Source organism: Protomyctophum bolini (assembly GCF_963924005.1).
Source record: "Protomyctophum bolini genome assembly, chromosome: 12".
NCBI lineage: Eukaryota > Metazoa > Chordata > Actinopteri > Myctophiformes > Myctophidae > Protomyctophum > Protomyctophum bolini.
The window spans coordinates 11,219,326-11,245,413 of NC_137873.1; the positions used below are offsets into that span (position 1 = coordinate 11,219,326).

The following is a 26,088-nucleotide window of genomic DNA, read 5'->3' on the forward strand; positions in this document are numbered from 1 at the left end:
TTATCATTTAAGTGGCTCGAGTCGGAGCATGTTTTAAAAAACATTACACTCACTGCATAAGCAGGCCTGCCGAGATTCTTCCAACTCCACTGAGCTGTAATCCAGGGAGGAGAAGTAAACTGAGGAGGTGATTTGTTTGCAGGATTGTTTTCCTGTCTGGAGTCTAGTGGGACCCTAAACAACTCACAGGTAACCCAGATAATATGACAGGAGGATTTCAAACGTTAACATTTGGATTAATAGGAGGATTTCAAACACTTTAACATTTGGATAACAAGAGGGTTCCAAACACTCAATTAAGATAATCTTTCGTTCCCCTTCCCTACTGTTTCCCTTTGTTTAGTTTGAACTGAACTCTAAAGACCAATTTTGCTTTATTACAAAAGGAGTCACGTGAATTTAATTAATAACCCCATTGGTGCCCAAGATTTTGAGTTGGGCTTTGTTTGATTTTCTTTCGGCTTTCGCCTTTATCTTATACAGTATTCTTATGGAGGGACAGACAGTAGGCTGAAATGGGGGGGAAGACTAGCCGCAATTAGGGGAAGACATGCAGTAAAGGACGTCGGGATCGGGAGTCGAACCCGCGGCACACTGCCAGACTGGGTTACCAGTCAAGGTGCCTGGACCACTGAGCCATGGCCCAGGCCTTGTTTGATTTTCATTCTGAATATTGAATGCCATGTTTTTAAAGTAAATTGTAACCTAAGCCACCCTGGTTTCAATACAAATGGTTCCAAGCTAATTTAGGGGTTCATTATTTTTTGAGTCCTTTGTTCGCTACACAAAAAGGAGAGGCTATACATTCCTCTCTGGTAAATACACACCTACCTGGCACCCCAATCAGCTAAACTGAGGAAACCGTTACATAATGGGGCTCATAGCTGAAGTTCAGGAGCAGGGCCACACCTCCAATGCAGCTACCTCCACCTCCTATCAAGCCACCTCCAATGGGGTCACCTCCACCCATGTATATAAAGCCCATCCAACCCCCGGTTCTTCCCCCGTTCTCGCTTTCGTCGTCCCACCCCCCCACCCTAATTCTCATCCTACTCCCTCTAACATCTCCTAACAGATCCCTAAGGGGGGGGGTCTGACGTGCCTCGGGAGCATGCCGGATCCCCCGAAGCTTCCCCACCTCGACTCAAATCCCAGACACCGTCGATGGCCCGTCGTGGGCCATCGACGTGTTCATTATTATGTCCTCCTTCCTGTCATCATAAACCTGTCAAACGTTTTCATTGGTGGTGTGGTCCTTGATAGTGAACTCAAACTACAAACACTATCATATCAAGAAAAAGGAACAGCGGTCAAACCTAGGCCGCTCACTCCACAATGTCCACATGATCCTACAAACGAATACAAAACAGTTAACATAGAACACAAATCCAAATGCACTGTCATTAAAAGTAAAGATGAAACAAACTACATTACCATGTGACTCTAAGGTTGCATGCAGTGACTTGGTTCACAATTTGCCACACTTTCTCAACTGCATCTACATGTACACTGAATGTCAGCACATAAACATGTAGATTAGAATGTTACACAGAATTCACATCACATGCAGAAATATATAAAGCTCTTTTTCTTCACATTTCCATGATGTACATGGAATTATACTCACATTCTGTATCGAGTTTACATGCACAATTCCCTGAAGAGACAACCCCCCTCGCATCTCTCAAACACATGAACGGTATATATACACCTGGTGATATTAACATTTTCCGTTTTCCATGTATAATGGCAAAAGTAAAACCACTTTTGTCAAGTTGGCATTCAACCAAACCTCTCACAACACAGTAACCGGTATGGTGTTGTGAGGACCCACCTATTGGCAATCTCCTGCCTGCCTTCTCCTTTGAATTTAATGGTGGGTTGCAACCAATTGCTTTCAGGTGTATACCGCCACCTACTGTATCGATGTAGTGGGACTCCATACACTACGTTATAACACAAAAATCAAGTAATATTTACAAAAAAAACACCCAAAGTGATCCCTTTCTGCATGATATATTCCATTCTACCCAGACCCAGCGGTCTGAGTGGGTGCAAATCTTTCTCTCAGTGTGAAATCAAGATGTTAATGTCCAAAAATCTCCCGGCTGCGTCCAGTACCATTTAGATTCTTTCGGATTTACCCTGCATCTCCACCGCGCAGTCGATTACCATTGCGAGAAACTTTCTTTTGTCCATAAATATCGTTTGTTTCCTCTTCCATTGTGTGTTTTGCTGCCCTTGCATCATTTCCCTCCATTCCTTTCACTGCTTGTGCATATGATATTCCCTTATTCTCCCTGCTCCTCTTTGCATTTCCTTCCTTTATCCTTCTCGGACACTTTGATGCCCCTGCATAGTGGTCCCCTTTGCAGCTCTTATGAGCTACAGGACCCAGTACAGCTCACCTCACCACATCTCCCACACTTCTTAACACTTCTGCAGACTGCCGCAGCATGACCGAATTCCTGGCAGCAAAAGCATCTTCAGGGGTCCCCTCTCATATGGCCTGACCTTGTATTCCACATACTCTTTCAGGAAGTTCGTCAAAAAACATTAGACAAACTTACTGGGTGGGCTCCTTTTTCCCGTCTCTGAAACGCTGCATTCTTCGAGCTTTGTCAACTCTGACATCATCAAGAAATGGATCTATAGGCTCATTGACAACGGTACCCCACTTATGACTCCCACTCGCTTTGATTCTCCTGTCATATCAAAACATGTCACCCTGTGCCCATCGAACTTCTTAAATGCTCAACATACCTGTCACCATTTGCCTTTCTGAGAAACATTCTAGCAAACCTAATATAATGGACTGCACTTCTCAGACCACTTTTCCAACAAACTTTCCCACATCTGTGTTGGTCCTTGAATATCCCATCCACTTTTGATACCGTTTTCATTCCAAATACGTGTGTTTCTTCACGCTGTTTCCATTTCCCTTAGACCTTTTCCTTTTTTTTTTCATTTCTCCTTGTATCTTAAATTTGAATCTCACTCTCACTGCTCCCACCGGCGTTCTCCGCCATCTTTCGTCCGTCACCGTCAACAAGCTACGAAAAAACCGAAAGGCCTCTGTGTCACTTATGACATAATTTATCTCTGCTTCCCTCTAAGGGCTACATCATACATGGTACCCTATTCCATTGCTTGTGATTATTGTTGTATAAATACTTTTGTAAAATAAGAATTAATAAACAACTATCAGTTATAATCATGACAGACTACACCCCCTTCCCCCCATCTGAAAATATTTTGTGCCAGAAATCCCCCCCCAAACAAGATGTGTTGTTAAAATGTTTAAAAAAAGATTCCAAAAATAAACATTGTGTGTGTGTGTGTGTGTGTGTGTGTGTGTGTGTGTGTGTGTGTGTGTGTGTGTGTCACTGTGTGTGTGTGTGTGTGTGTGTGTGTGTGTGTGCGCGCGCGCGTGTGCGTGTGCGTGTGTGCGTGCGTATTATTATTTTATTGCAGATGTAGCCTACTAAGCTCACAACATGGTGCTGTGAGCTTGTAGTGCTATTTCAAAGAACTTTGCTTATATCTGCAAAATCTGGCAACATGCTGTTGTTTCCTGTCAAACTCATTGTATTCGCCAGGTGTGTTTATAGTTAGCTTCTTAGCGCTAATGTTTACATAACAGAGCTGAATTGTGTGTAATTGTGTTAACTTTAAATATTTGACTTAGTAAAACACAACTATTCCGGATAAAGATACATTTTAGTATGAAGTGAAGTGAATATGTAAGTTTATGTTTAATTGAGCTGTTTGACATTCTTATGCTAACAACAAACATGCATTCCTAGCTAGTAGTAGCAAAGCTCATGAAGGCAATGGTTGCTATATAGGCTATTTGCTGCAATTTGCAAATAGCAGTTTGCAAAGTTTCAACAATATTGAAAGGTGTGTGTGTGTGTGTGTGTGTCTGTCTGTCTGTCTGTCTGTCTGTCTGTCTGTGTATGCATGGGTGCATGTGCCGTATAAGTTTGTGCCGTATACGTTTTAAGTGTAGGTGCATGTATTATGTCATAATTTACAGTATAGAAACATTAAATGTGAAAATACAATAATGCAGAGTTTGTTGATAGATGGTATTTTTTGTTTAGAAGCTATTGAAAATACTAATTACTAAATCCTAATACTAATTTCAATTTCAACATAATGTTGAGTACATACTGTAAGTTGCTCTGTGGTTTTCTTTCTTTCTTTCTTTCTTTCTTTCTTTTTCTTTCTTTCTACTCCAGGCTCATGGTGTCCCTCCCAACCTACTCTGGGCCATAGGAGACAAGGTGATGACCCCAGACGACACACGGTGTGACACGGTGTTGCAGGAGGGCACCCTCACCCCCTTGCTCTTCATTAAAGATCCTGGACTTATACACTCATGCACATGCAGGCTATCAGGCTAACTTATAATCATGACTGCTGCTTGGCTGACCATGTAGAGAAGGCCCAGGTGCTCCCGATCCTGACCAGAGTTTTGTCAGAGACAAAGTGCGGCGAGGTTGGTTTTGTGAGAAATGCCAAGAACATCACCCATGATTGACACCATCACAGACCATCCACCTCTAATGAGGAGACAATGCCCTGAGAGAAGTAATTGACTTGAAATACCTGGACTCATGGGTCAAAGCAACCTTAAAGTGAGGAAATCACTTGCATGGAGGGGTCTGAATGGATACGTCTAGACCCCTGTGCTACAAGCCTACACCAGAATTCTACTGTATGATACTAAACAAGCATCTATATGGGATGGGTGGCACTGCAGGCTACCACGGGTGAGTGAGAAGAAGGCAGGAGAATGAGGCTGGTCGGTCACTGCCAGTGACACTGCGGGGGAGTAAAGTACTGGCGAAGCTGACCAGATGTGAAGGATGTGATGACCGCGCTGGAGGGCCTGTCCGAGGATGAACTAGAGAGGGGCTCCATCTCTCTAATGATGAGTTGAAAAGTTTGACCCTGGCCATCACTTACTCACCTGATGAAGTCGAGTATAGAAGACTGCTCAAGGTATGGGAACCTTTTCTCATTTCTTTGCTGCTTGTGTTGTATATGCTGCGTGTATGCGCTGTGACAATGAAGGGTCCAGTGTCCAGTGGCTCTGGAATTGAATGCTGATGTGAATCAGTCTGTATGTTGTGTTGTTTCTGATGTTGAAGGTGATCACTTTATTATATTATGCGATTTTGCTTTAACCCATCAGGCGGGAACCCCTTTTCGTGTTAGCATTACGTTATGCTTTAGCTATTTTTGAAGAATCGTGAAAAGTGACATGAAAGTGTTTGAGAACGACTGACATAGAAAAACATAGCTTTTTCAAGAAAACAGTCAGGATTTAAAAGACATTTGCAGAATCGTTCCCAGGTCTAAATGGTTTAAAGGACCACTTCACCACTTTTCTTTTTTTTTACAAAAATGTTTAGATTTGTATTATTGTGAGAACGATGGCTTCCTGTTTTCGCATTGCAAGTTTTCAGGACTAGAAAGCCTGCAGTTTCTATTAGCTTGGATTCCACATTGATGATGTCACTGGTGGACAGGTTTGTGAACTGCACACAGCCTTCCTATGAGACACAGACTGAGTAGAAAACAATAGTGCCATATGAAGATGGGTTCAAGTGGTCCTTTAAGTTCAAGCTAGATGTTGTTGGCTTCTATTTCATTCAAAACTACTTTGTTTGGGGTTTACCGTTGGCAAACGGTAAACAGCCTATTCTTCCTCATGGCTTTCTTTCTTTCCTTCTTTCTTTCTGATAGGAACCTATAGTTGTTTTGTATGTCTTTGCTGAGCTGCTGCTGTGTGTATATAATCCAAGATGTTGCAGCTTTGTTATATTTTGCTGTATGCTGCTTGTGTGCTGTGTATGCATTTCAAGCTGTTGCTCTATCGCTGTCATATTGTGTTGTATGCTGTGTAGTACTAGTAATGTGATTCATCACATTCAAAAGTGTGGAAGATGTAATGGTCAGAGGTCAGACTCATAGATCCCAGGAGTGGAGTTTCATAACTTTCATTGCTGTACGTGAAACGGAACATGAGTTATATTTGCTCAAAGTTTGCATTTTCAATATTGCTCTAGCGTTACCCTTTGGCCTATAATTGTGCATTACATTACGCCAAGTTACAGCACAGTTAGGTCACAACTGCAAACAACGGCAGAAGAAGCCAAATATATATCAATTAGGGGGTCCTTGGCACAAAAAAAGAACTACTGCTTTAGAAGGCATATAATTGGCCCCAGGCCTTCATGGGTTAATCCTCCTATCTGATGGCGAGCAGCCATGGTTGACGGAGGATTACAACTCCCGCCGTACGTTGGTGTCAGTCAGTATCCTGGTGCGCGGCGAGTGTCGGCCCCGCTCCACTGCGGTCTAAACACACTGCCTGCGTAGTAGACCAGCTGATGGATGGGACTGATGCGGGAGGAGCTGCTGCTGCCTCTCCTTGGACGCTTCTAAACGAATTAGGGAGGCCTTGAGTAGCGTTCATTTTTAGCATCATACACTGCAGAGTACATTATCACGGAGCCGGCGGTGAAAGCCTGAATACCTGACGGATCCTCCCAGCGATTGGTTCAGCTGCAAATCGAGTGCCTGCGGGCGGGGGGGGAGGGGTGGGGGGGGGGGGGGGTAGAGAGAGGAGGAAAGAGTGGCTGATGACGGTGCAATCGATTAATTGAATGAGTGGACAACTCACTCATGGATCCAGTTGCGCTGCTGTGATAAAACAAAGTGCACATTATGTTTTAGAATGAGAAAAACGAGAGCTAAGAGGCTGGAGGGGGCTACAACACACTAACTACCTTAATTACATGTCTGTCTCGATGCAGTGGAAGCTCTCCACAGACACACAGGCTCCAGCAGACAGCCCCCCCCCCCCAAGAGATTCCAGTACTTTAACATCAATATTTGAGTTTGTTTATGTTTAGTATTTTTACTCTATAGACAATTCTCAAGGGAGGTTTTGAAGTTTCCTCTTTCTTCGAATGCCCGTTTTCACCTATTCATATCCTGGGAATCTTTGTACGATGTACGCTGAATGGAGGCCTTGCCTTGTCTGTTCACATCACTTTGTTTGGCATGTAGATCAGTGAGATATTTGTTCGCGCTATTGAGAATATACCTGGAATTGGAACATTCACACTTAAATATGAATTTAACAATCCGAATGTGTTGACACTTAACCCACACAACATTAATTATGTAACACACCATACGGTGCAATGTAAGCGCAGAGTACTTGCATGGGATTCGCCAAGTAGTATTTTTCTCCACTTACAATTCTGCTGGTCCTCAAGAAAACAAGACTTAAGAGACGATTCACACTATGGTCCCGGGTGCGTACTCGGCAGATGTTGTGGTAGTGTGAATGATGCGTACCGGGTCTCTGGATCATTGAAGTGTATTTGGATACGGATTGTTCCAATGTGAATGCATGCGTACCTAAAGAAGGAAGTGGACTGTTTTTTTTAAAGAACATGACATAATCTCTAGTCGACGAGCCAAGCGCTAACAAAAAAATTGAAAATAGCCAAAACTTTTTAAATTAACACCCAGAAAATAGCCAAAACTGCGCACATTTCGATCTATAATGCCAAATATAATTTGATAAATAAGAGTATATGAAAGCCATTTAAAATGTTATTGTTTATTATTGAAATGTTACATAGGTGCTGCCAACTAATTAATTACACCATGCCAGTGTGCTGCGCGAATCTGGGTCAAATCAATGAACTGCTCTGACTCTGAAGCACACTGACTGACCCAGCTCTCCTTAAAGTTTAAACCATAATATAACATAACTGTAATGTTTAGGGCAGTAAATGACAACGTAAGATGCCATCTGGCTGATATACTGCCCTCACTGCGCCCCTCACTTCACACGAGTGTGATTTTTATATACAGTATGCTGACACACGGACGGACAGATGGACAAACTGTCATCACATTATTCTTATTTATGACCCTGCCTGCCTTTACTGCTACCAGGGCAAACAATTATGTTCAATGTGAAATTAAGACAAGATGAGATAAAACTTTATTGATCCCCTGAGGGAAATGCAGGTCTCATAGCAGCACCGGCAGCAAGGTTGAACCGTAGGAGAGGCAGCGGGTGATTATGATAGAAGTGAAACTGATGATCGCACTCAACTTCACCTGCTAACAATATGCATGGAATAATTAGGAAGACTTAAAAGAAACGAAGGATTCTATGCTTCCATGCTTGTAGCACCATTTATTTAAAACCAATTTGTGTCGGCATGTGGCCCTCCTCACGATCACTATACAAATGTGGTAAATCCTGTTTAAATACAAACACATAACATAAAAAACAGAAACAAAGACGAATGACAACTGGCAATAAAATATCTTTACTTACTGTATTTGTTCATTGCAACATAAATACACCGGATTTAGCATAGATGCTGATTTACATTCACAGTCCCCACATAATTCCATTAAACAAAACAGGTAGACAGTGAAGCACATTACATTAGCAAACAAAGCACAAAAACATACATACAAGAACAGTGTACAAAGGTATAACATGCATCTATATGGCTTGTTATAGGGCAATACAGAATACAGATTTGTAACTAAAGTAACTTGTGCATAAAGTGCAGTATTACTTTCAAGTAATACAGGTGCACTAGAATATTAGCATCACAGTATCCAGTACAATTGCATACTGTAGCTTCGATCGAAAACCTCTTCCTCCACTTCGTAGGCTGCCTGCATGAATGTGACACCCACAAACGGTTGCCAACGGTACAGATTCCTTTTCCCCCCGCACATCGCATCAGAAAAGGTCACCCCATTCAACTATTATCACCCGATATCCGATAATCAAGAAAATGTTCGTAATCAGCACCTTAGAAATACCCCCAGTATGTGATAATCAACATACTGGGAAATCCGGAAGAGAAACTATATGGGAGCGTTTGCTTTTTGTGTCACTGATGTCAATGACGGAGGCGCGCCGTGTCTGGTGGCCTTGAGCCACGTGAGGCACCGCCGAGTCGCCGTGCCGAGCGTTGCGAAGGCCACCAGATGCAACCCAGCGCCGTCTGAATTATGTCCCGATAGGCAGAGAATAGTATATATTAGTAGCCCCTAGTTTCCATGTTCCGACAATAGAGTTGGAAATGACACGTTCAGCGGGGGGAGTCCTTGACCAGGATATGTGTCTGCACCACCCTGCATGCGTGCAGCCCGGGGGAATACAGACAAACACCACAATGTCTAGTATGGCCATATTGGCCGTATTCCAACGTCCTGATAACAGTTGATTTCGTATATTTAATACAGTGATAACGGGTGAATCGGCTGAAAAGGTAGTCCTCCTTGCTCTCAGATGTTGAAACGGGAGCAGTACTGACAGACGCCTACGGACGGTTTTAGCGCTTATTGTTTCAATCTGAACAGTCATCATGTGACTTTGGGCCAATCAAACATGTTTTACAGAGTTGGGTTGACTCCTGTCCGGGCCCCTACTACGTCTCACCAGGTCCACTCTTGCTCTCACCTAAGGCCCAAGACCTGTGCGTTGCACCAGAGTCCCAGCACCAGACAGGCAGACACTTCATTCAGGAGTGGTGGATTCCTAAAGCCACAATGGTTCCACAGACTCCACCTGAGCAGCAAGGTGGTGCTGCAGGCTCCACTTGCGGCTTGAGTAGCCCTCCTAAAAGCCTCACCAAGGGTTTGTTGGGCTTCCTCCTCACGGAGGACACGGGCTGGGGCGCTAACCCATACTGCTCACCCGGGTGCCGTCTACATTCCGGCTGTCACCCGTCTCTCCGGTGGTCACCAGACTATACCTGGTTGTCACATATAGTCTATTCCTAAATAGAATAACTATCAAAATCAATCTATCAAAACTCAATATCAAATACATATCCCATTACAGTATGTATTCTATTTTTTTATTTGTTTAAATGACTGGTCCTAAATGTAAGTTGTTTATGCAGTATAGCTGTTCACGTTTCAACTTAACTTAACCACTTAAGCCCTGTTTCCAAAATGGTAAATACAGCAGATCTGCAAGCTTGAATGTGGTATGAGCTTGTAGATCCGCTATTTTCACAATCTTTAAAATATATTTTGCCCCAAAATAGGGATGCCAGGCAGGTTGAACGTTGTTAATGTAGACACTAACACAGAGACAGGTTGTGGTTTCTGGCTCACAAGGATGTTTCAGCATGATGTACTGTACGCGTCAAACCTGTCACCTTCCAGTTGGGGAACAGTCGCTCTATCCACAAGGAAGCTGCCAGAGATAGGGGGGAGCAGATAACCAGATCACAGGTGCATTACATCAAGCTCTGCTGGAGTCAATGGGATTAGCCATTTCCCTGTAGCCTCTGCAGTACAGGGAGGGATATGGACAGAGGCGGGAGGCACAGTGGAAATAGGTCAAGCACTCTGGCAAGGGCAGGTGTTCTTTAGGAGATGTCTCTGCTGTCTCCAGGGGAACGAACATAGAGAGAGGGAGAGAGAAGGAGGGAGGGAGAGAACATTAAATTCCCATTGACAATGAATGGTAAATGGTGCATTTATCCATGGCGCTTTACATAGTGCATTACATTCACCCATTCACACACCAGTGTGTTCAGTGTCTTGGTAACTGTCATTTCTCTACCTTTTCGGACACGGGGTGGCTCGCCGGAACCGGGCCGGCACCCTGGGTGCGTTCCTGTGGGTCTGTAACTTCTGGGGACCCAAACCCCCCCCCCCCCTCCCCCCGGGGACCCCCACACGGAGTTGCACCACTCACTTCACACGGTTTGATTTTATATTTCAGTGAAGCTTAACCGTCCTGAAATGCTTAGAGCAGTTTTTGTGACGCCAGTCCAGGGGTGCCGCTGAATACTATTAATATTTAGAATTGGCCAAAATTATAGGCCTACTAGTTATAACCCTAGTCCTATAAAAGTTTTCATTTTCCATTATCAAGGGGAAATGGTTGTACATGAGTTTAAATATCAAATACAAAGTTATCACTGAAGTTTTCCTCACGACATATCTCGAGAAAAATTTACCCCATGCAGCAATTCTGCAGCAATCCTATTATGTACAGCAATCCTATAATGCCAACAAAGTAGCAAGGCACTTTAAAATGAAGCATCCAGAATACAAGTCCAAAGACAGTGATATGTTTAAGAGATTAAAGTCACAAAGACTGCTAGAGTGAAATGTATACAGGCTATATATGTGGGTGCTGTACTGTAGATGAAATAAATATGCAATAAAACACTCAAACTGGCTTCTTGGAGACCATTTAAGACACACACACACACACACGTGCGCACACACAATCGGACATACACGCACGCACGCACACACACACACACACACACACACACACACACACACACACGCACACAGTGTTTTCACAGATGCCTGGCCATCCAGGCATTGGTGTTTAGAGACCATTTAAGAACACACAGGTCAAGAAGTGTATTCATGGGGCAGATAAGGGGACCACAGGGTAGGGTACTGATAACAATCTAGTGAAAACAGACCCCCACTTGGTGCCGTAACTGATAGCGCTGTGCTGCAGAGGCCACATAACACTGAGGCACACTGACTTACTGGATGGCAAAAACATCTGTGTAACCTCTGTGCCCAGAGTCACATTGTTTCTATATATTTTTTGTTTTTATTATTTTCTACCAATCCGCTACTCCATGAGATTTTGCTATTTATCAACTGGACTATATGCTACAAGAAGCCAGTGAGATGAATGTGTTGCTAGTCGTGGTTGTTTGATAGTAATAGTGGCGGTGGGGTGTGTATGCTGTCAATAGTCCGACATGCGGAAAACGACCGGATTAATGTTCTATGTTTATTTCATGCTTTTAATTCCTGCCTCTTTGGAAAATCACACATTGTTTGAGTCTACAGACATTTTTCTTATATGAAGAATGTTGGCATACCATCCATTGCACAGAATGGTAGAAAACATGAAACGGTATACAAGGAAAAGGGAAATAAAAAGCTATGAAAAAGCTAAAAAAGGTTGACCGCATATGAGCCCAATCACCCCAGATGATGAGGTGAGTTTCAGGAACAATCCTCAGAGCCCTATAGGATCTGAGGCTGTGTGCAGGCGCATAGTTCATACGCTACCCACATATCTAAAATGTAACTGGGAGCCAGGGCTTTGAAAGCCATCAGTACAATCTGAATATCTATTCTGAACACAACTTGGGAGCCAGCAGGGAGAAGTGTCTAGGTTAACTTACTTGGCTGGTTGACCAGGGTTTTAATGGGGAAGGGAGGGACCGATGTCCTGGGTTGACTGAAGCGTGTGTGCTGTTATCTCTATTGAGTATATGTTTTATTCCTATTTGTGGTTGGACTGAATCATGCATTTCCTTCTAGGAAGTATGCTTATGTTTAGTAATATCACAAGTTGTAGAAAGGCTTAAGAGAGCATGCAGTGATGCAGGCACACCAGCTAGAGCAGATTTGCCGTATAGCCCGGAGACCGAAGGCTCATTCATAGTCTGGATTTTCGGTGGTGAGGTGACCACCGCTCCGGTGGTGAGGTCACCACCGCTCCGGTGGTGAGGTCACCACCGGAGCTGAAATAACGTTGAGCGGTGGTGAGTAAAAACAGAGAGAAGCGCGGTGGCGGAGGTTTGCTCTTCACCGCGGCTCGTGACGTCATGTTGTAGTTCGGTGGTCACCTCACCACCGGAAATCCAGACTATGAATGAGCCTTGAGGCTTGATAAGAAGCCAAGCAGATTCCTTATTGGTGAAGGTCTGATCCCGCAGATGTTATAAAGTGCAAACCTATACTGTACAGGAGTGAATGACCACTGCAATATGTGCCTTGAAGGACAGCAGGATCCATCCATGTATACAGAATATACAGAAAAATACGATGAGTGTACTCCTGAAAAATGTATGAATACATTTACAAACAAGATGGAATGGAAATATATAATAAGTCCTGGACATTTTTGTGTCATATCCTCGAATCGTTATAACTTGTGTTGCTGTGTTGTGTGGCTTTTCAAATAAACTAAATTAAAAACTAAATTCTGAATACACACAGCAGAAGAATGATTAACCAACAAAATATTGTACATATTCCAATCAGTTGAGTCATTTGTTCAAACCTCTGATAGCTTGAGAGGGGGGGGGGGAGTGTCTTTATGACAGTGCAAGTGTTTGCCTGACCGCATGTGGCAACAGTCCATTACTGTGTGCGTGCGTGCGTGATTGTCTTGTGTGTGTGATGGGGAGAGAGAAGATTTAGGATTTAGCCCAAAGACATTTGATGAGCCCTGCCCTGTTAACTTTTAGTTTACAAAGTAAAGAGTTATGGTCAGATAGAAAAATGGACAAAGGTGCGTCATTCTCAGCGGATGTGGCAGTGTATCCGTCCCTTCACCACTTTGATCCCAAACAACATCTCCGTAAACTCGTTAATATAGGATTCATTGCCATGGAATCTTCTTCATGCTGCCACGATGATAGCCTCTACTGATTTTGGCGAAACCCATTACGCTAAAAGTTTCGCTTGTACCCGAGTCATCTCAAAATCGAATGGGTGAATTTCAATGAAAATGCTTAGTGAATGCTTACTGAAGTGTAATATTGGCGACCCCATGACCTTTACCCATGACCTTTCCTCTAGATCAAAACCGGAGGATGAACCCTAACTATTTGAGTGACCGCATAACTCATCTCCGGCGCAGCGGTTCCCAATTTCTTTGGTCCGAGACCCATGTCTCCCCATGACCGATTTTTGAAAAACAGATTACGTACGGAAAGTGGTACACACTAACTCTATAGTCATGTGATCAACACAGATCTGTCCAATCCCATATTCCATCCTGATTGGCTAAAGGTGGCTAAAGGTGTGTGAAGGCATCACACACTACAGGATTCTATCCAGATTCTCGGGCCCGAACACAGCAACAATAAATATTACATAATTGAACAATTAAAAAATGATCACCCGTCACGCCCACTAAGCCGTCTGCCTTGCTCTGCGATATATTGCCTAATACGTAATTAAAATCATATTTAAAGTTGTTATGAGCAATGTCTGAATCAATTCAGTGTGCTTTTTTTTTCTTCGACAGCCGCAGCTGCCCTCCTGAGTTCCACCTCGCAATAAACACACACGCGCGTGCGCACACGCACACACACTTCATAATATCCGTTATCCGCTCGACTCAACACCATCGCGCAATGAAAAATAGATTCTCTCGGTCCCCGCTGTGCTGTTCCATACAGTAGTGATCCAGATAAATAATTAAATATCAAACATTTTAGAAATGTTGGATCTTTGAATACTCACACTAGAGGAGTATTTATTCCCGAGAATCGCAATCCAATCGAGACCCCCCACCCGATTGACTTTCAAAGTTCGCAGGATTAGTCGGTTTTGGATAAAATGCCTCAAATCATACGCAGCATGCAATTTATGTGGTATTTTGCACGCACATTCCCACAGGACAAAATGTCACTTGATATCAGCCTCATGGTGGCGCTATAACAGGCAGATTTGTATTTTTACCTCTAACTGCACTGCACCAAACTTTTTTTGGTGGAAAAACCTTTGATCTGCCTTTTATAGCACCACCAGGAGGCAGACTTTTGTAAATCATTTTGTTTATATAACTCCTTCAGATTCTGTCCAAAGGTCCTGCAAATTGGTACACAGTATCTCTCATGTCATTTGATCAAAATGGATGTGTCCGGTATTTCATATTCCATCCTAATTGGCTAACATTGGCTTCCAAACTATGCAGGATTGGTCCATTTTGAACAAAAAATCATGAGTGCAATTTGAGGGACATTTTGCACACACATTCCTACTCGGCAGAGGAATGAATCCCACCCTTTTCACATTGGCCTGTTATAGCGCCACCAGCAGGTGGACTTTTGCCAAACACATTTTTGGAACAAAATGCCTCAAATCATGACTTTTAATTGAATTGCCATCAAAGGCATAAGCAGACATACATTTCTTCCTGGAAACATCCAAAAAAAGGTTTAGGGATAGAGATGGTACTGTAGGTATGAGCTGAGAGGGGTACTAAACTTCAAACAACCATGTGTTGGCACCACACTGAAAAGTATGTGTATTTCTGTTTGCGGGGTGAATCTATGGAATTTTGTTTGTTTATGCATGTTTTTCTCTCTCTCTCTCTCTCTCATTAGTAGGCAACAGTGCAGCACTCTCTCTCTCTGTTTCTGGCACAACAGCGCACAACAGCGCCCCTACTGGTACTAGTCATACTCGTGCTCATTCATGTCACACGGACACACTGACGACACATAGGCGGACACGGACATTGCTGTTCCTTGGACTCAAAAAATGTAGTAAGGATAGGCATTAATAAGCTAGCTTATACCTTCCTTTTTGATCATGTTAAAATAATATGATTTTTGTAATGTCTCACGGTAAAAGACTGAAATAAACCATTCATTCAAAAGAAATGGCACCCTTTTGGCATTGGCCTATTTACTTTTTACTCCAATGGTTTTTACACACTTTTCTGAAAACCTGGGAAATGGGACGTTCTGCATAATGAGTAGCCTATACTTTATACTTTTGGTACATTTTGATACCAACACCAACACTATTGTACTTTTTCTTAAGTACATTTTCAATTCAGTACTTTTACTTGTAACAGAGTATTTCTACATTGCATTGATACTTTTAAAAGTTGAAAAAACTCACACTGTTATCATGATGACCAGACTTGGCTGCCACTACGTCATAGTTTATGACACACACACACACACACACACACACACACACACACACACACACACACACACAAAGCCACGCAAAATGTAATACTTTTCCCCATGCACCACTGCCCACAACTCACTGAGTGTAGACTCTGGTCACTGGTGATGTCATTGTACTTGCCATCAGGACCGTGGTACTGTGGGCTTCAGCGCTGCCCGGTACAGCTCCTCACACTCCAGCCTCAACTCCTCCCTCTGAGCCTCCAGAGCACGCTCAATGGCCTCTGTCTCACCTGTGTGCTGCATCTGCAAAGAGTACAGAATGGGATCAGTGGTTCTCAACCAGTGGTCCTTGAGGAGGTTCCACTTGGTCCCCAGCTAAATGACGGAGAGTTGAAACCAAATGGACCCCCATAGATCTGTAACTCTTGAGAGAAATGATATCATATTGTTCATTTACAAGAAGTCTACACAATTAGAGAATGTAGAAGAAATGTTACTTTGCCTGTTATCTCTCCTATGGTCCTACCACAATACAGCATCGATAACAAAATATTAGAATATTAAAATAATAGACCCAAGGTTTTGGGTCTGAGAGGCTAAATCTCATGAAATGGTGGCTCCGTGGACCTTCACATGAAAAAGGTTTAACGAAATGTTGTTTAGTCGGAACCCACATGATGGGTTATAGTATACCCACTGTTTGGGTCTACAACAATCTAGCGCCACCTAAAGTCCAACATATCCAAATTTCACACAATATCTTGAGTAATGTAAGATTGCTGCAGGATGAGCCCTAGTAATTTTTGTAAACTCTTTTCCTCTAGTGCCAATTTCCTGTTGGTTGTAAGTTACAGCACAGACTCCTACTGCTTCCTGTGTTGATACTCTAAGAAGGTGTGTGTGTGTGTGTGTGTGTGTGTGTGTGTGTGTGTGTGTGCGTGTGTGTGTGTGTGTGTGTGCGTGTGTGCGTGTGCGAGCGCAATCGACAGTAGTGGTGGTGTATGTAGCACGGGGAGAGTACATTATGATATTAAATATTTGGTATCCAGGAAACAGAACGGAAGTTCATGAGGGTGGAACAGTCACTGTTTAAAACCATCTGCAGAATAGCGTTTAATTTAAATAATAATACATTTCAAATTCTGCAGTGACAACACAAAATTCTGGAGGAACTTATTTGTTTATTTTTTTCATCTTCATCACCAGTGGTGATATGATTTTTATCCCTGTTTCTGGTCAGACGCAATTAAGTACATGCTCCCAAAACGATCTTGTAGTGTGTTCTATTTTCAGTGTTTGTCGTATCAAGGACAATATAAGCCTTAAGTGGTAGAGAAAGAAAGCATCCCACCTCTGTTTTTAGCTTTATGAATCCTACATATATTGGTTATGTAGCCCATATTATTATTTTATTTGACGTTGGCTTTTCTCCAGCCAGGTGTAGCCAAAGAGATGATGCCACAGTGATGAAATCCATAGAGCGGGGCAGCATGGCCTTTCATGTTAGTGATCCATCCGTCTGCTAAACAACAGATGAAAGAAGGGCTAAGGGAGAAAAACAATGAGGGACTCGGTCACGCTGGAGAAGAGAACAGCTAATGCTTTAAACAGGATTTCAAGGGCAGGTGGTCCTACTGTCTCTGCGGTGACAGTGACATAGCTGACCTCTCTGTCATCTCTGGGAAGTGTAACTGACCCTGGTGGCCAGTTTCGCAGTCCTTTTGACTTTTTCCCCATCCTTCGACGTCAACATGAAATAGAATTTGGACGCTTTGAAGTTGGATTTCAGGTCGTGACATGGCAGGGAATAAGTAATGGCCAGTATGCCAGTTGGAAGTAGCACACACTATTCAGATCGGTTTGACCACTTTCAGCAGTATGTCATTATAAGCTATAGTATTTCCAGGAGTATGGGTAGTTACAGGGAAAATAGGTACAGGTTAGCATTCTAAGCAATCATTCTATACTCTATATGTTTTAATTCAAACATTCAGACCTCGGTTGACAGAATTGCATTTTCACAGACCGGTTATGGTACACTCACTGCATGAGCAGCACGCACGGCGCATGCACGCACGTCACACACCATTCCTGAATCCATACCCACCCATCCCATCCCGCCCCACCCCCTCATTTGGTAAATCATTGCTTGCTGGTCCTCTAATGGTTTCTTAATTGTTTATGGGCCAATTTAATGTGTGTGAACTGAATGCTAATACACTCTTGGCAGCCCAACCCGTAATTACGCATTGGGCTAAATAGATAATTGGATGGGCTTGACTTGAAGATGGATTAGTGCATCTGTGTAATACTGGCCTTTTAAGAGTTTCTTGAAATTTGTCCTTATTGCAAAAATAAAATTGAAGTTTTGGGGAGAATATAAATTTGCGTTCAGTGACCTTTTCAAACTCCAGCTCTCAAATTAAAATTCTGAATAATATTGACATTGGTGATAATTCATAGATGTAATATGTATACCGTAGTGAATGTTTATATGTATTATGTATATATCCTGTGTGTCGCATGCACACACACACACACACACACACACACACACACACACACACACACACACACACACACACACACACACACACACGATAAGCTTAGCCTGTACTCTCTGGAAATCCCCCCATATTGTCTTCATTCAATGAGGAACAAACCTTTGACATAGGCTGAGGTCTGCGTTATTGAGGTCAAACGCAATATCAGTGGTTGTAGTCTCTAGATGAAATGCTTGTTTGTCATTGATTGAATTCTGTGCTTCCATGTTAGTGCATTGGGCATGCAAGAACCTCTTTTAATATTGACCAGACTAATTGAGCCATTAGGTCAGAGGCATGATTAAAGTTCTAAACGGCCTTATTGAATTCTTTGCAAAACATTAACGCATTTCAATCCATTTAATCATGAATGCATTTGGAAGCTCGTTAGTGTTATTGCAGTCAATTCACAGGAGAATATACTCTGTACAGTTCTAAGTTCTCCTCCATTCCTGAAAGTATTTAGTAATTTCATGCCATAAATGTCTTTAGAAATCCATTAGTATAATTCAACTGGCAAATATCCAGCCGCCCCTAGACCCTTTCGCTGTGCCAGCCGACTGGAATGATGCAAGTCTTACGAAGAATTTTGTCCTCATCAGCAGAGCATCAAACAGCCAGACACTCTGTTAACCCCACGTCTCTGTGTGACAGACCCTGCATGATTTATGCATTTGTCATTTCTTATTTGTTGAAACAAGGTGTCAACATTTTTTCCGGTTTCGCTGCACCAGTCACGTTCGCAGAGACGGAGAGCTGTAAGGCTGGCGGAGCAGCCGCGATACCCTTGAAACGCAGAGACAAAGTCAATGTGGCAATTCGCTTATTCCTAAGTCTTATTCAGACGTCTCGGCCCGTGCAAAGCCGGCGCTACTCTGAAATGTCTCACATTCACATTCACATGGGGAAGACCAGTGGTGGAAAAAGTGCTCCCATTTATGACTTTAGTAAAAGTATAGTAATATTGTTTTCAAAGGTATAAAGATCTTGTGAAAATAGCAGATCTCTGCGACGCATTGTGAGCTTATTTGTATATAGGCTATTTTCAAATTGCCGCAAAGGACTTAAGTGGTTAATGTATATTTTGTAAGAACATCATGTGTGTCGCATATTTTGTAAGAACAAAATAATGCTCGCAAATTGGCCACTTAACACGTACGTGAGCGTCTGCTATAGACGTGAATGTTTTATACTGAAATAGCACTGATCTACAAGCTCACACCATGGCGCCCCTGGGGAAGCATTATCAGCTTTTTTGCTCTGCAATTTCTGAAGGTTTTGACTTGCTCAAAATTGGGATCCCCGGTTGAAAGACACACACAAATCTACCACGTAACTAGTAACTAGTTACTAAACAAGATCTCAAATAATTGTAGTGGAGTAAAAATACAATATTTATCTCTGACATGTAGTGGAGTATAACTTAAGTATACAGAAAGTTGGAAATACTCCAGTAAAGTAAAACAAAGAAAGTACTTAAGTACTTCAGTTTATGTACTTAGTTACTTTAAACAACTGGGGTAGACAGTTGGCTTGCTACTCATTTGTAAAGCTTCCCTCAGACACAGAAACAAGCGACCACAGCACTTATGTTGTCAAAGTGGCTGCAGCACACCACAATGCTGATCCTCGTTTTAAGAGAAAATGCATCGCTGCCTGGACATTTAATCCGCCCACTCATGCCAGTCGAATAGAGACGTAAAGTGTTTTGATCCAGTCCTTCGCTTTGATGAATAATTGATCAATCCCTATAATTTCCCCCTTGAAAGACATACGTGAATTAAGCAAATTATAGCTAGTTATTGGGCGGTAATCAAGTGAAAAAGGGAAGTCTTGCTATAATTTGATTCCTTTGAAGTTGTCCAAAGCAGTTAAAAAAGACGTTTAATTGTACTTTCTAGCTGCAATATGAAGTGGTTTGTCAAGGAGACTCATTCTCCTTTACAGCACGAAGTAAAAAGGCCCAAATGAATGACAAAAGCCTGTTGAAATATACAGCATGCTGTTTGATAATTATATTTGAGTTGTGGTTGGTTCATGAGAGGGAGATTGTAGGGTAGGCAGTAGGCAGTAGTCACACTGTAGATACAGCAGTTTTTCTTGTCACAGACCTGAATAATTTGACGGCGGGGGAAACCATGCAAGGCGCCAACCTGCTCATCGAGAGCAGTTATGGGGTTAAGTGTAACACAAGGGGAGCCAGGGATCAAACTGGTACCCTTACGTACCAGTAACACAAGGGGAGCCAGGTATTAAACTGGTACCAGTAACACAAGGGGAGCCAGGGATTAAACTGGTACCCTTGCGTACCAGTAACACAAGGGGAGCCAGGGATTAAACTGGTACCAGTAACACAAGGGGAGCCAGGGATTAAACTGGTACCCTTACGTACCAGTAACACAAGGGGAGCCAGGGATCAAACTGGTACCAGTAACACAAGGGGAGCCATTGACACTAAAATGTAAGTAGATGGTGGTTCTCAAAGTGGGGTCCAGAGACCATCGGTGTTACTTGGCGGGGGTTCTAAATGGACCCTTACAGGTCTGGACCAAAGTCAATGTAGGTTCCATTTGTACACTCCCAGAGTGACGGAGGTCCTTAAAATTAAAATGCTTGAGAACCACTGAACTAGAACTTTTGAATTTAGATTTGACAGTTTCCCTCTTTAAAGCTGAGTGATAGTACAGTCAGTCACATATAGCACACATGTTGCGCCACTATGTTTCTGCCAGCAAATGCACTGTGTGTGTGTGTGTGTGTGTGTGTGTGTGTGTGACGTGTGTGTTTGCATCATTGCACTGCTGCATATGTGTGTCACTTGCAGCAGTGCAAGGATGCAAACATTCACACTACATACATGCACACACAGATGCACGCGTGCACATGCGCACACAAAGCTCACGCACACATGGTTTGGGTGAACGATAGTTCGATTCTGTCAGTGCAGCACCTGACAGACAGGCTTTTGCTGTGAGAGTCAAAGGAAGTTGTCTGCTATGGACTCTGGGGAATCACTACTCGAACACTGCAACGAAGAGCAGCAGAGTGAAGGTGAGGGAGGCAGAGAGAGAGGGAGAGAATAGAATAGAGGGGATTGTTGCAAAGTGGGGGAGTAAGAGGGATGAGTTGGAGATGGGAAGAGAGAGGCAACTACCTGGCGAGATGGGCTAAGAAAGAGTTGAGAGAGGAATGATAGGGAGTGTGAGAGAGAGAGGGAGGGAGGTAGAGGGAGGGAGGTAGAGGGAGGGAGGTAGAGAGAGGGGGGGCATAAAGAGAGTGAAGACAAGGGAGAAAGAGGCGCCTCCCTTAATTCTAGGGAAACAAGGCAAAACAACCATCTCAAATTAATTGACTTTAACACGCGGCATCCGTAAAGTATGAAAATAGTCCAGTCAAATTAAGTAGAACTTTATTTGTCACTGGAGAGGGGCCATAGAAACGGTATAATTATAATATAACCCAATAAAAAAAACCCACTCGAGGTAATTAAATAAACAACACACACTAAGCAGTGAAAACAAATTAGGCATGTTATTGTAATTTATAACATTTTCTGAAACAGAATTGCAAGGCGACACATTGGCTATTTTTGCTATTCCTCGTACGATGAAGTATACAGTATAGGGCTTAAATGGTCAAGTGCTGCGGAAAGTAATGCCGTGCCAAAAGTGGATCGGTCGTGCATGGTCGAGCTGATATTACGTTTACTGTTGGAGAATAGTAGTGAAATGAATGAGAGTATGAAGGCGTGTTTGTGTACGCGTATACAGTATGTTGGTGTAGGCTATAGCCTACGGCAACGTCTGGGGAAACTTTGGTCCTTGTGGGGGAGTTCTGTCAGCCAGGATGGATTGTGATTAACACCTGTCGGTTACAATCACCTCTGTTAATAAATGTTTCTGTTTCACATTGAGAGAAGTATAGCCTGGTGACAGATAAAAGAAAAATAACACAAAACCTCTATAATATTATTTAAAATTCACTTGAGGATGGCCCCTATTGACCCAGTGCAGTGGTCTCTCCTCTAGTGCCAGCCTAAGGCCAACCTTTCCACTTTCCACACATTTTACTCGCAAACCGGACAGCTCTAAAACTACTGGTCTTATTGCCATGGAATTAGATGTGCACCTGTATGCTCCCCAGAGTATGACCCCTGCTGATTTTGTTGGCCCAGTGGCCTTTGCTAAAGCACTACCCTTAGGCCACACTTTCCAATTACACACACACACACTCCCCGCAGCAGCATCTCTTTCACATAGCTGGTACATTTTAGCCCAGGTAATATTTATAACGTAACAATTAGGGGTCTAACTACATTTTAATAGCGATACAATATGCATCATGATACATTGGTTCATCCATGGCAGATACAATACAATGTGATTCATCTATCTATTTTAGCAAAATAAATTAAGATAGTGTGTTTTTTTTGTTTTTTTAGATTTATTTATTGATAATGCAGACATCATTTACAACAATGAATTACAGAATCATGATTTCTTTTTTTAAAAACAAGACAAGACAAACTAAAAAAAGAACAGACAAAAAACAGTAAAACAAACCCCCCCCCCCCACCCACCCCACCCCAACCTCAGAAAGGAAAACTACACAGCTCTCATTACTCTGTATTGTACACAACACCACTTGACAACATCAACTCGGATAAATACATGGAAATAACAATATAAATAAGACTAAAACAAAATCAACCCAGAGGAGATATTGAAGGTAGAGATAGTGTGGGTTTTTAAGGGAAAACATTATTGGGATATACAGATGTGCCATTCCAACTCTTCGCTCTTTCCTGATCTTTTCCTGAAAGTCTTCTGAAAATTCATGTTTTCCCTGCAGGTTTTATTTACTGATTAGCCTTGCTAATTCTACTGCTTGGCTACTGAAAATAAGTGTCTATTCAGGGTTCCGAATAGAATTAACATACTGTATAGCAAATGCCCGCCTTTCTCACTGACGATGTTCAGTTTCTGACAATGCACTGACAATCACTGAATTGCCTATGCCTAAGTATAGTGATTCTCTGGCAAGTACATGGACATTGTATTTGAAGTACATGGTATCGATACAATTGATTATGTTGCATAGCAAAACGATTCGGTACGATACAAAGTAAAACGATACAATATTTTGCTGTTTGCATTTCGATGTGGTTGAATCGTTGAAATTAAAATGGATGCATCGATGCAGTTACTGTGTCGCTACACCTCTAGTAAAAAATGTGAAGTTATTCTTTACTGACCCTCATGGGGGTCATACAATGGAACATGGAATTGATGAAGGACTCCAGTAATCTGTGTCATAACAGAACGACCCCATGCTTTAAAAAATCAATAGGCTCAGAGTGTGGGAGTCGACTCTGGCACAAGAAGACTATTCTGTTCCATGCTCTATTATTGCTGATGAAAGAGACATTTTGCGCGGCGGACATCGCAAAGCAGGATTAGTGAAACTTATTGTCCTGGCCCGTTTAACAAAGTCAGCCTGTAATCCTCTTGAAAACTTGTATATTTGACCCTAGACTCTCCCCCAAGGAGATGGTACACTACATTGAAACCACTTCATGCTGAAATACGTATGTCTTTGAAATTGCCATGACTTTCATGGCGGGGTTTCAATAAAGTAATGTGCAATTGCAAACCATGTCAGAGAGAAGAGTCAATCAAACGTAGGCTACTATCGTTCTTGCTTCATCTGCAAGTATTCACTACAGGGGAGGGACAAGTGTTACATGGAAACTGGTGAACTATCAAATATTAGGCTGAGAGTTCTCTGTTTTGCATTGAGATAAAATCCAACATATTGACCTAGTTCTAGTTCAAAATACCCTGAACTAAATTATGTGATCGGGAGAGAATCCGAACTCTCTGATTGCCAGATAGTCCTTCATATAACTCCCTCAAGTGAGGCATGTGTTTGACTTTGAATAATAAACGGTAAATGGTGCATTTATATAGCGTTTTCATCCAAAGCACTTTTCATAAATTGTACATTACATTCATACACATGCATACCCTGATGGGGGTATGCCTGCCTGCACATCGGGAGCAATTAGGGGTTCAGAGTCTTGCTCAAGGACACCTCGACGCTAACTCTGGGGGAGCCCGGGATCGAACTGGGAACCTTGCGGTTCCTGAGCCACTGCCGCCCACTGCATGCACACATTTTATTTACCGGTAATCATTTGTTGTGGGGATCGATCATTATGTATTCAAACTATAGTTTATGAAAATAACTGCTGCAATAATGAGAGCGCAACTACAGGACAGTGCTCTGTGGATTCATAAATTGGTTGTATGCTCATTTTATTTCACCAATACTGTTCACTGCTATCAGTAGTACTGGTGGTATTTTACATAGTGAAATATGCAGTAAATTTAACACAGAGTTTAAGAAGTTAGTTTTACACTGTAATTGTAAAACACTAAGGATTTGAATGTGTAAGATGCCATGAATAATTCCATAGTACTCAATGATGAACAATAGACTGCACTAAATGTTTAATGTGGATATTATGAATTGTTTGGCTAAAAACATTCATGTGTGATCATTTATGCATGGAGTTTCAGTAATGGGACTCTAATAGTTCCCAAATATAGTTGCACTGTGAATATTAAAACAATCAATCCAGCAGGGGTTTAGAAGTCATGTTTTGAAATTTTGAAATCAGATTATCAGAGATTGCTTCCCACGTAACTGTAAAAAGTACTAATATAACCACATTGTTTTCTCATATTCTTGGATTTATCCAGTTTCACCAGATCACATCCCAATATACTCCATCGTAAAACTGAGTCGCATGCCCAAATGGCAAGCTCACACAACGCAGTGTGATGCAACGCACTGTGACCTTGTTAATCTGCTATTTTCTGGGGCCGGCCCCACCGCACGACAAAGTATAAAGTTTAAGACCTGCTGCTAGATTTGATGCAACATGACAACATATGGCAAACCCTTTGCTATTTGAATAAAATGAGATTATTATTTATAAAGTCAAGAGAAGCAGTCTGACAAAGCTGGTGAGACTCTGGCCGCCCGAGGCAATCAGGGAAGGGAGATTTGCCCCGTAGAGTACTCTACTCGCTGACAGGGTGTCATGGAAACACAAGCTCCTCTCCTTCGCACACTTTTGGGATGTAGTTAGTTATTATAGAAACATGCTTCTGTGTAACTCAAAAGGATTGAGGATGGCATCAACACAGTGCAAACCGTTCGAGTCATAGTGGGCTGAGAGTTAAAATATAAAGTACTTCATATGCTTGTGGCATTGTGAAGTGTGTGTGGGATAATAGACATATAGGCCCTTATTTATCAACGCGGTGTACACCCAAAATTGGGTGTACACATGGTGTACACCGGGTGTACACCATGTGTACACCCGGTGTACACCCAATTTTGGGTGTACACCGAGTTGATAAATAAGGGCCATAGTATGGAGTAGGGTATATCTTGGCCAACTAGACTCATAGCATTATATGTGTTTGCTTGCTTGCTTGCTTGCTTGCTTATTTGGACAGACAGACAGAGGTATACGGACGGACGCACGGACAGACAAATAGACAATAGTCATAATTGGTCACTAATTCTAATTCTAAGATGGCACCATTTCTGTGTCCCATTGGTGGGGTGTGGATATTTCAGAAACCCAATGTATGCATTCATATAGCTTCCAAGCTATTAGAAACAGCCTTTCTCTTCTTGGAAGGTTAGCATGCTGAAATAGAGGCCATTGTCTTGCATTAATAATAATAACAAACACATTTTGTTTGCAATCACCAAAAGCTGCCTGCCAATGGAATAGGCAC

The 26,088-nt window shown here is 42.4% G+C and overlaps 1 protein-coding gene across 1 annotated transcript in view; it reads left to right on the forward strand.

The window, feature by feature from the left end:
• Positions 1–871: 871 nt before the first annotated feature.
• The window catches only part of LOC308326056 (rabankyrin-5-like), a gene marked incomplete at both ends in the record, with an annotated part of 68,271 nt that continues 43,054 nt past the window's right edge, over positions 872–26,088 (forward strand). The window contains 2 exons of the mRNA XM_080778867.1: positions 872–970; positions 4,245–4,312. Of these exons, the coding sequence (XP_080634993.1) occupies positions 872–970; positions 4,245–4,312 (167 nt within the window). The remainder of the gene's footprint in view (positions 971–4,244; positions 4,313–26,088) is intronic.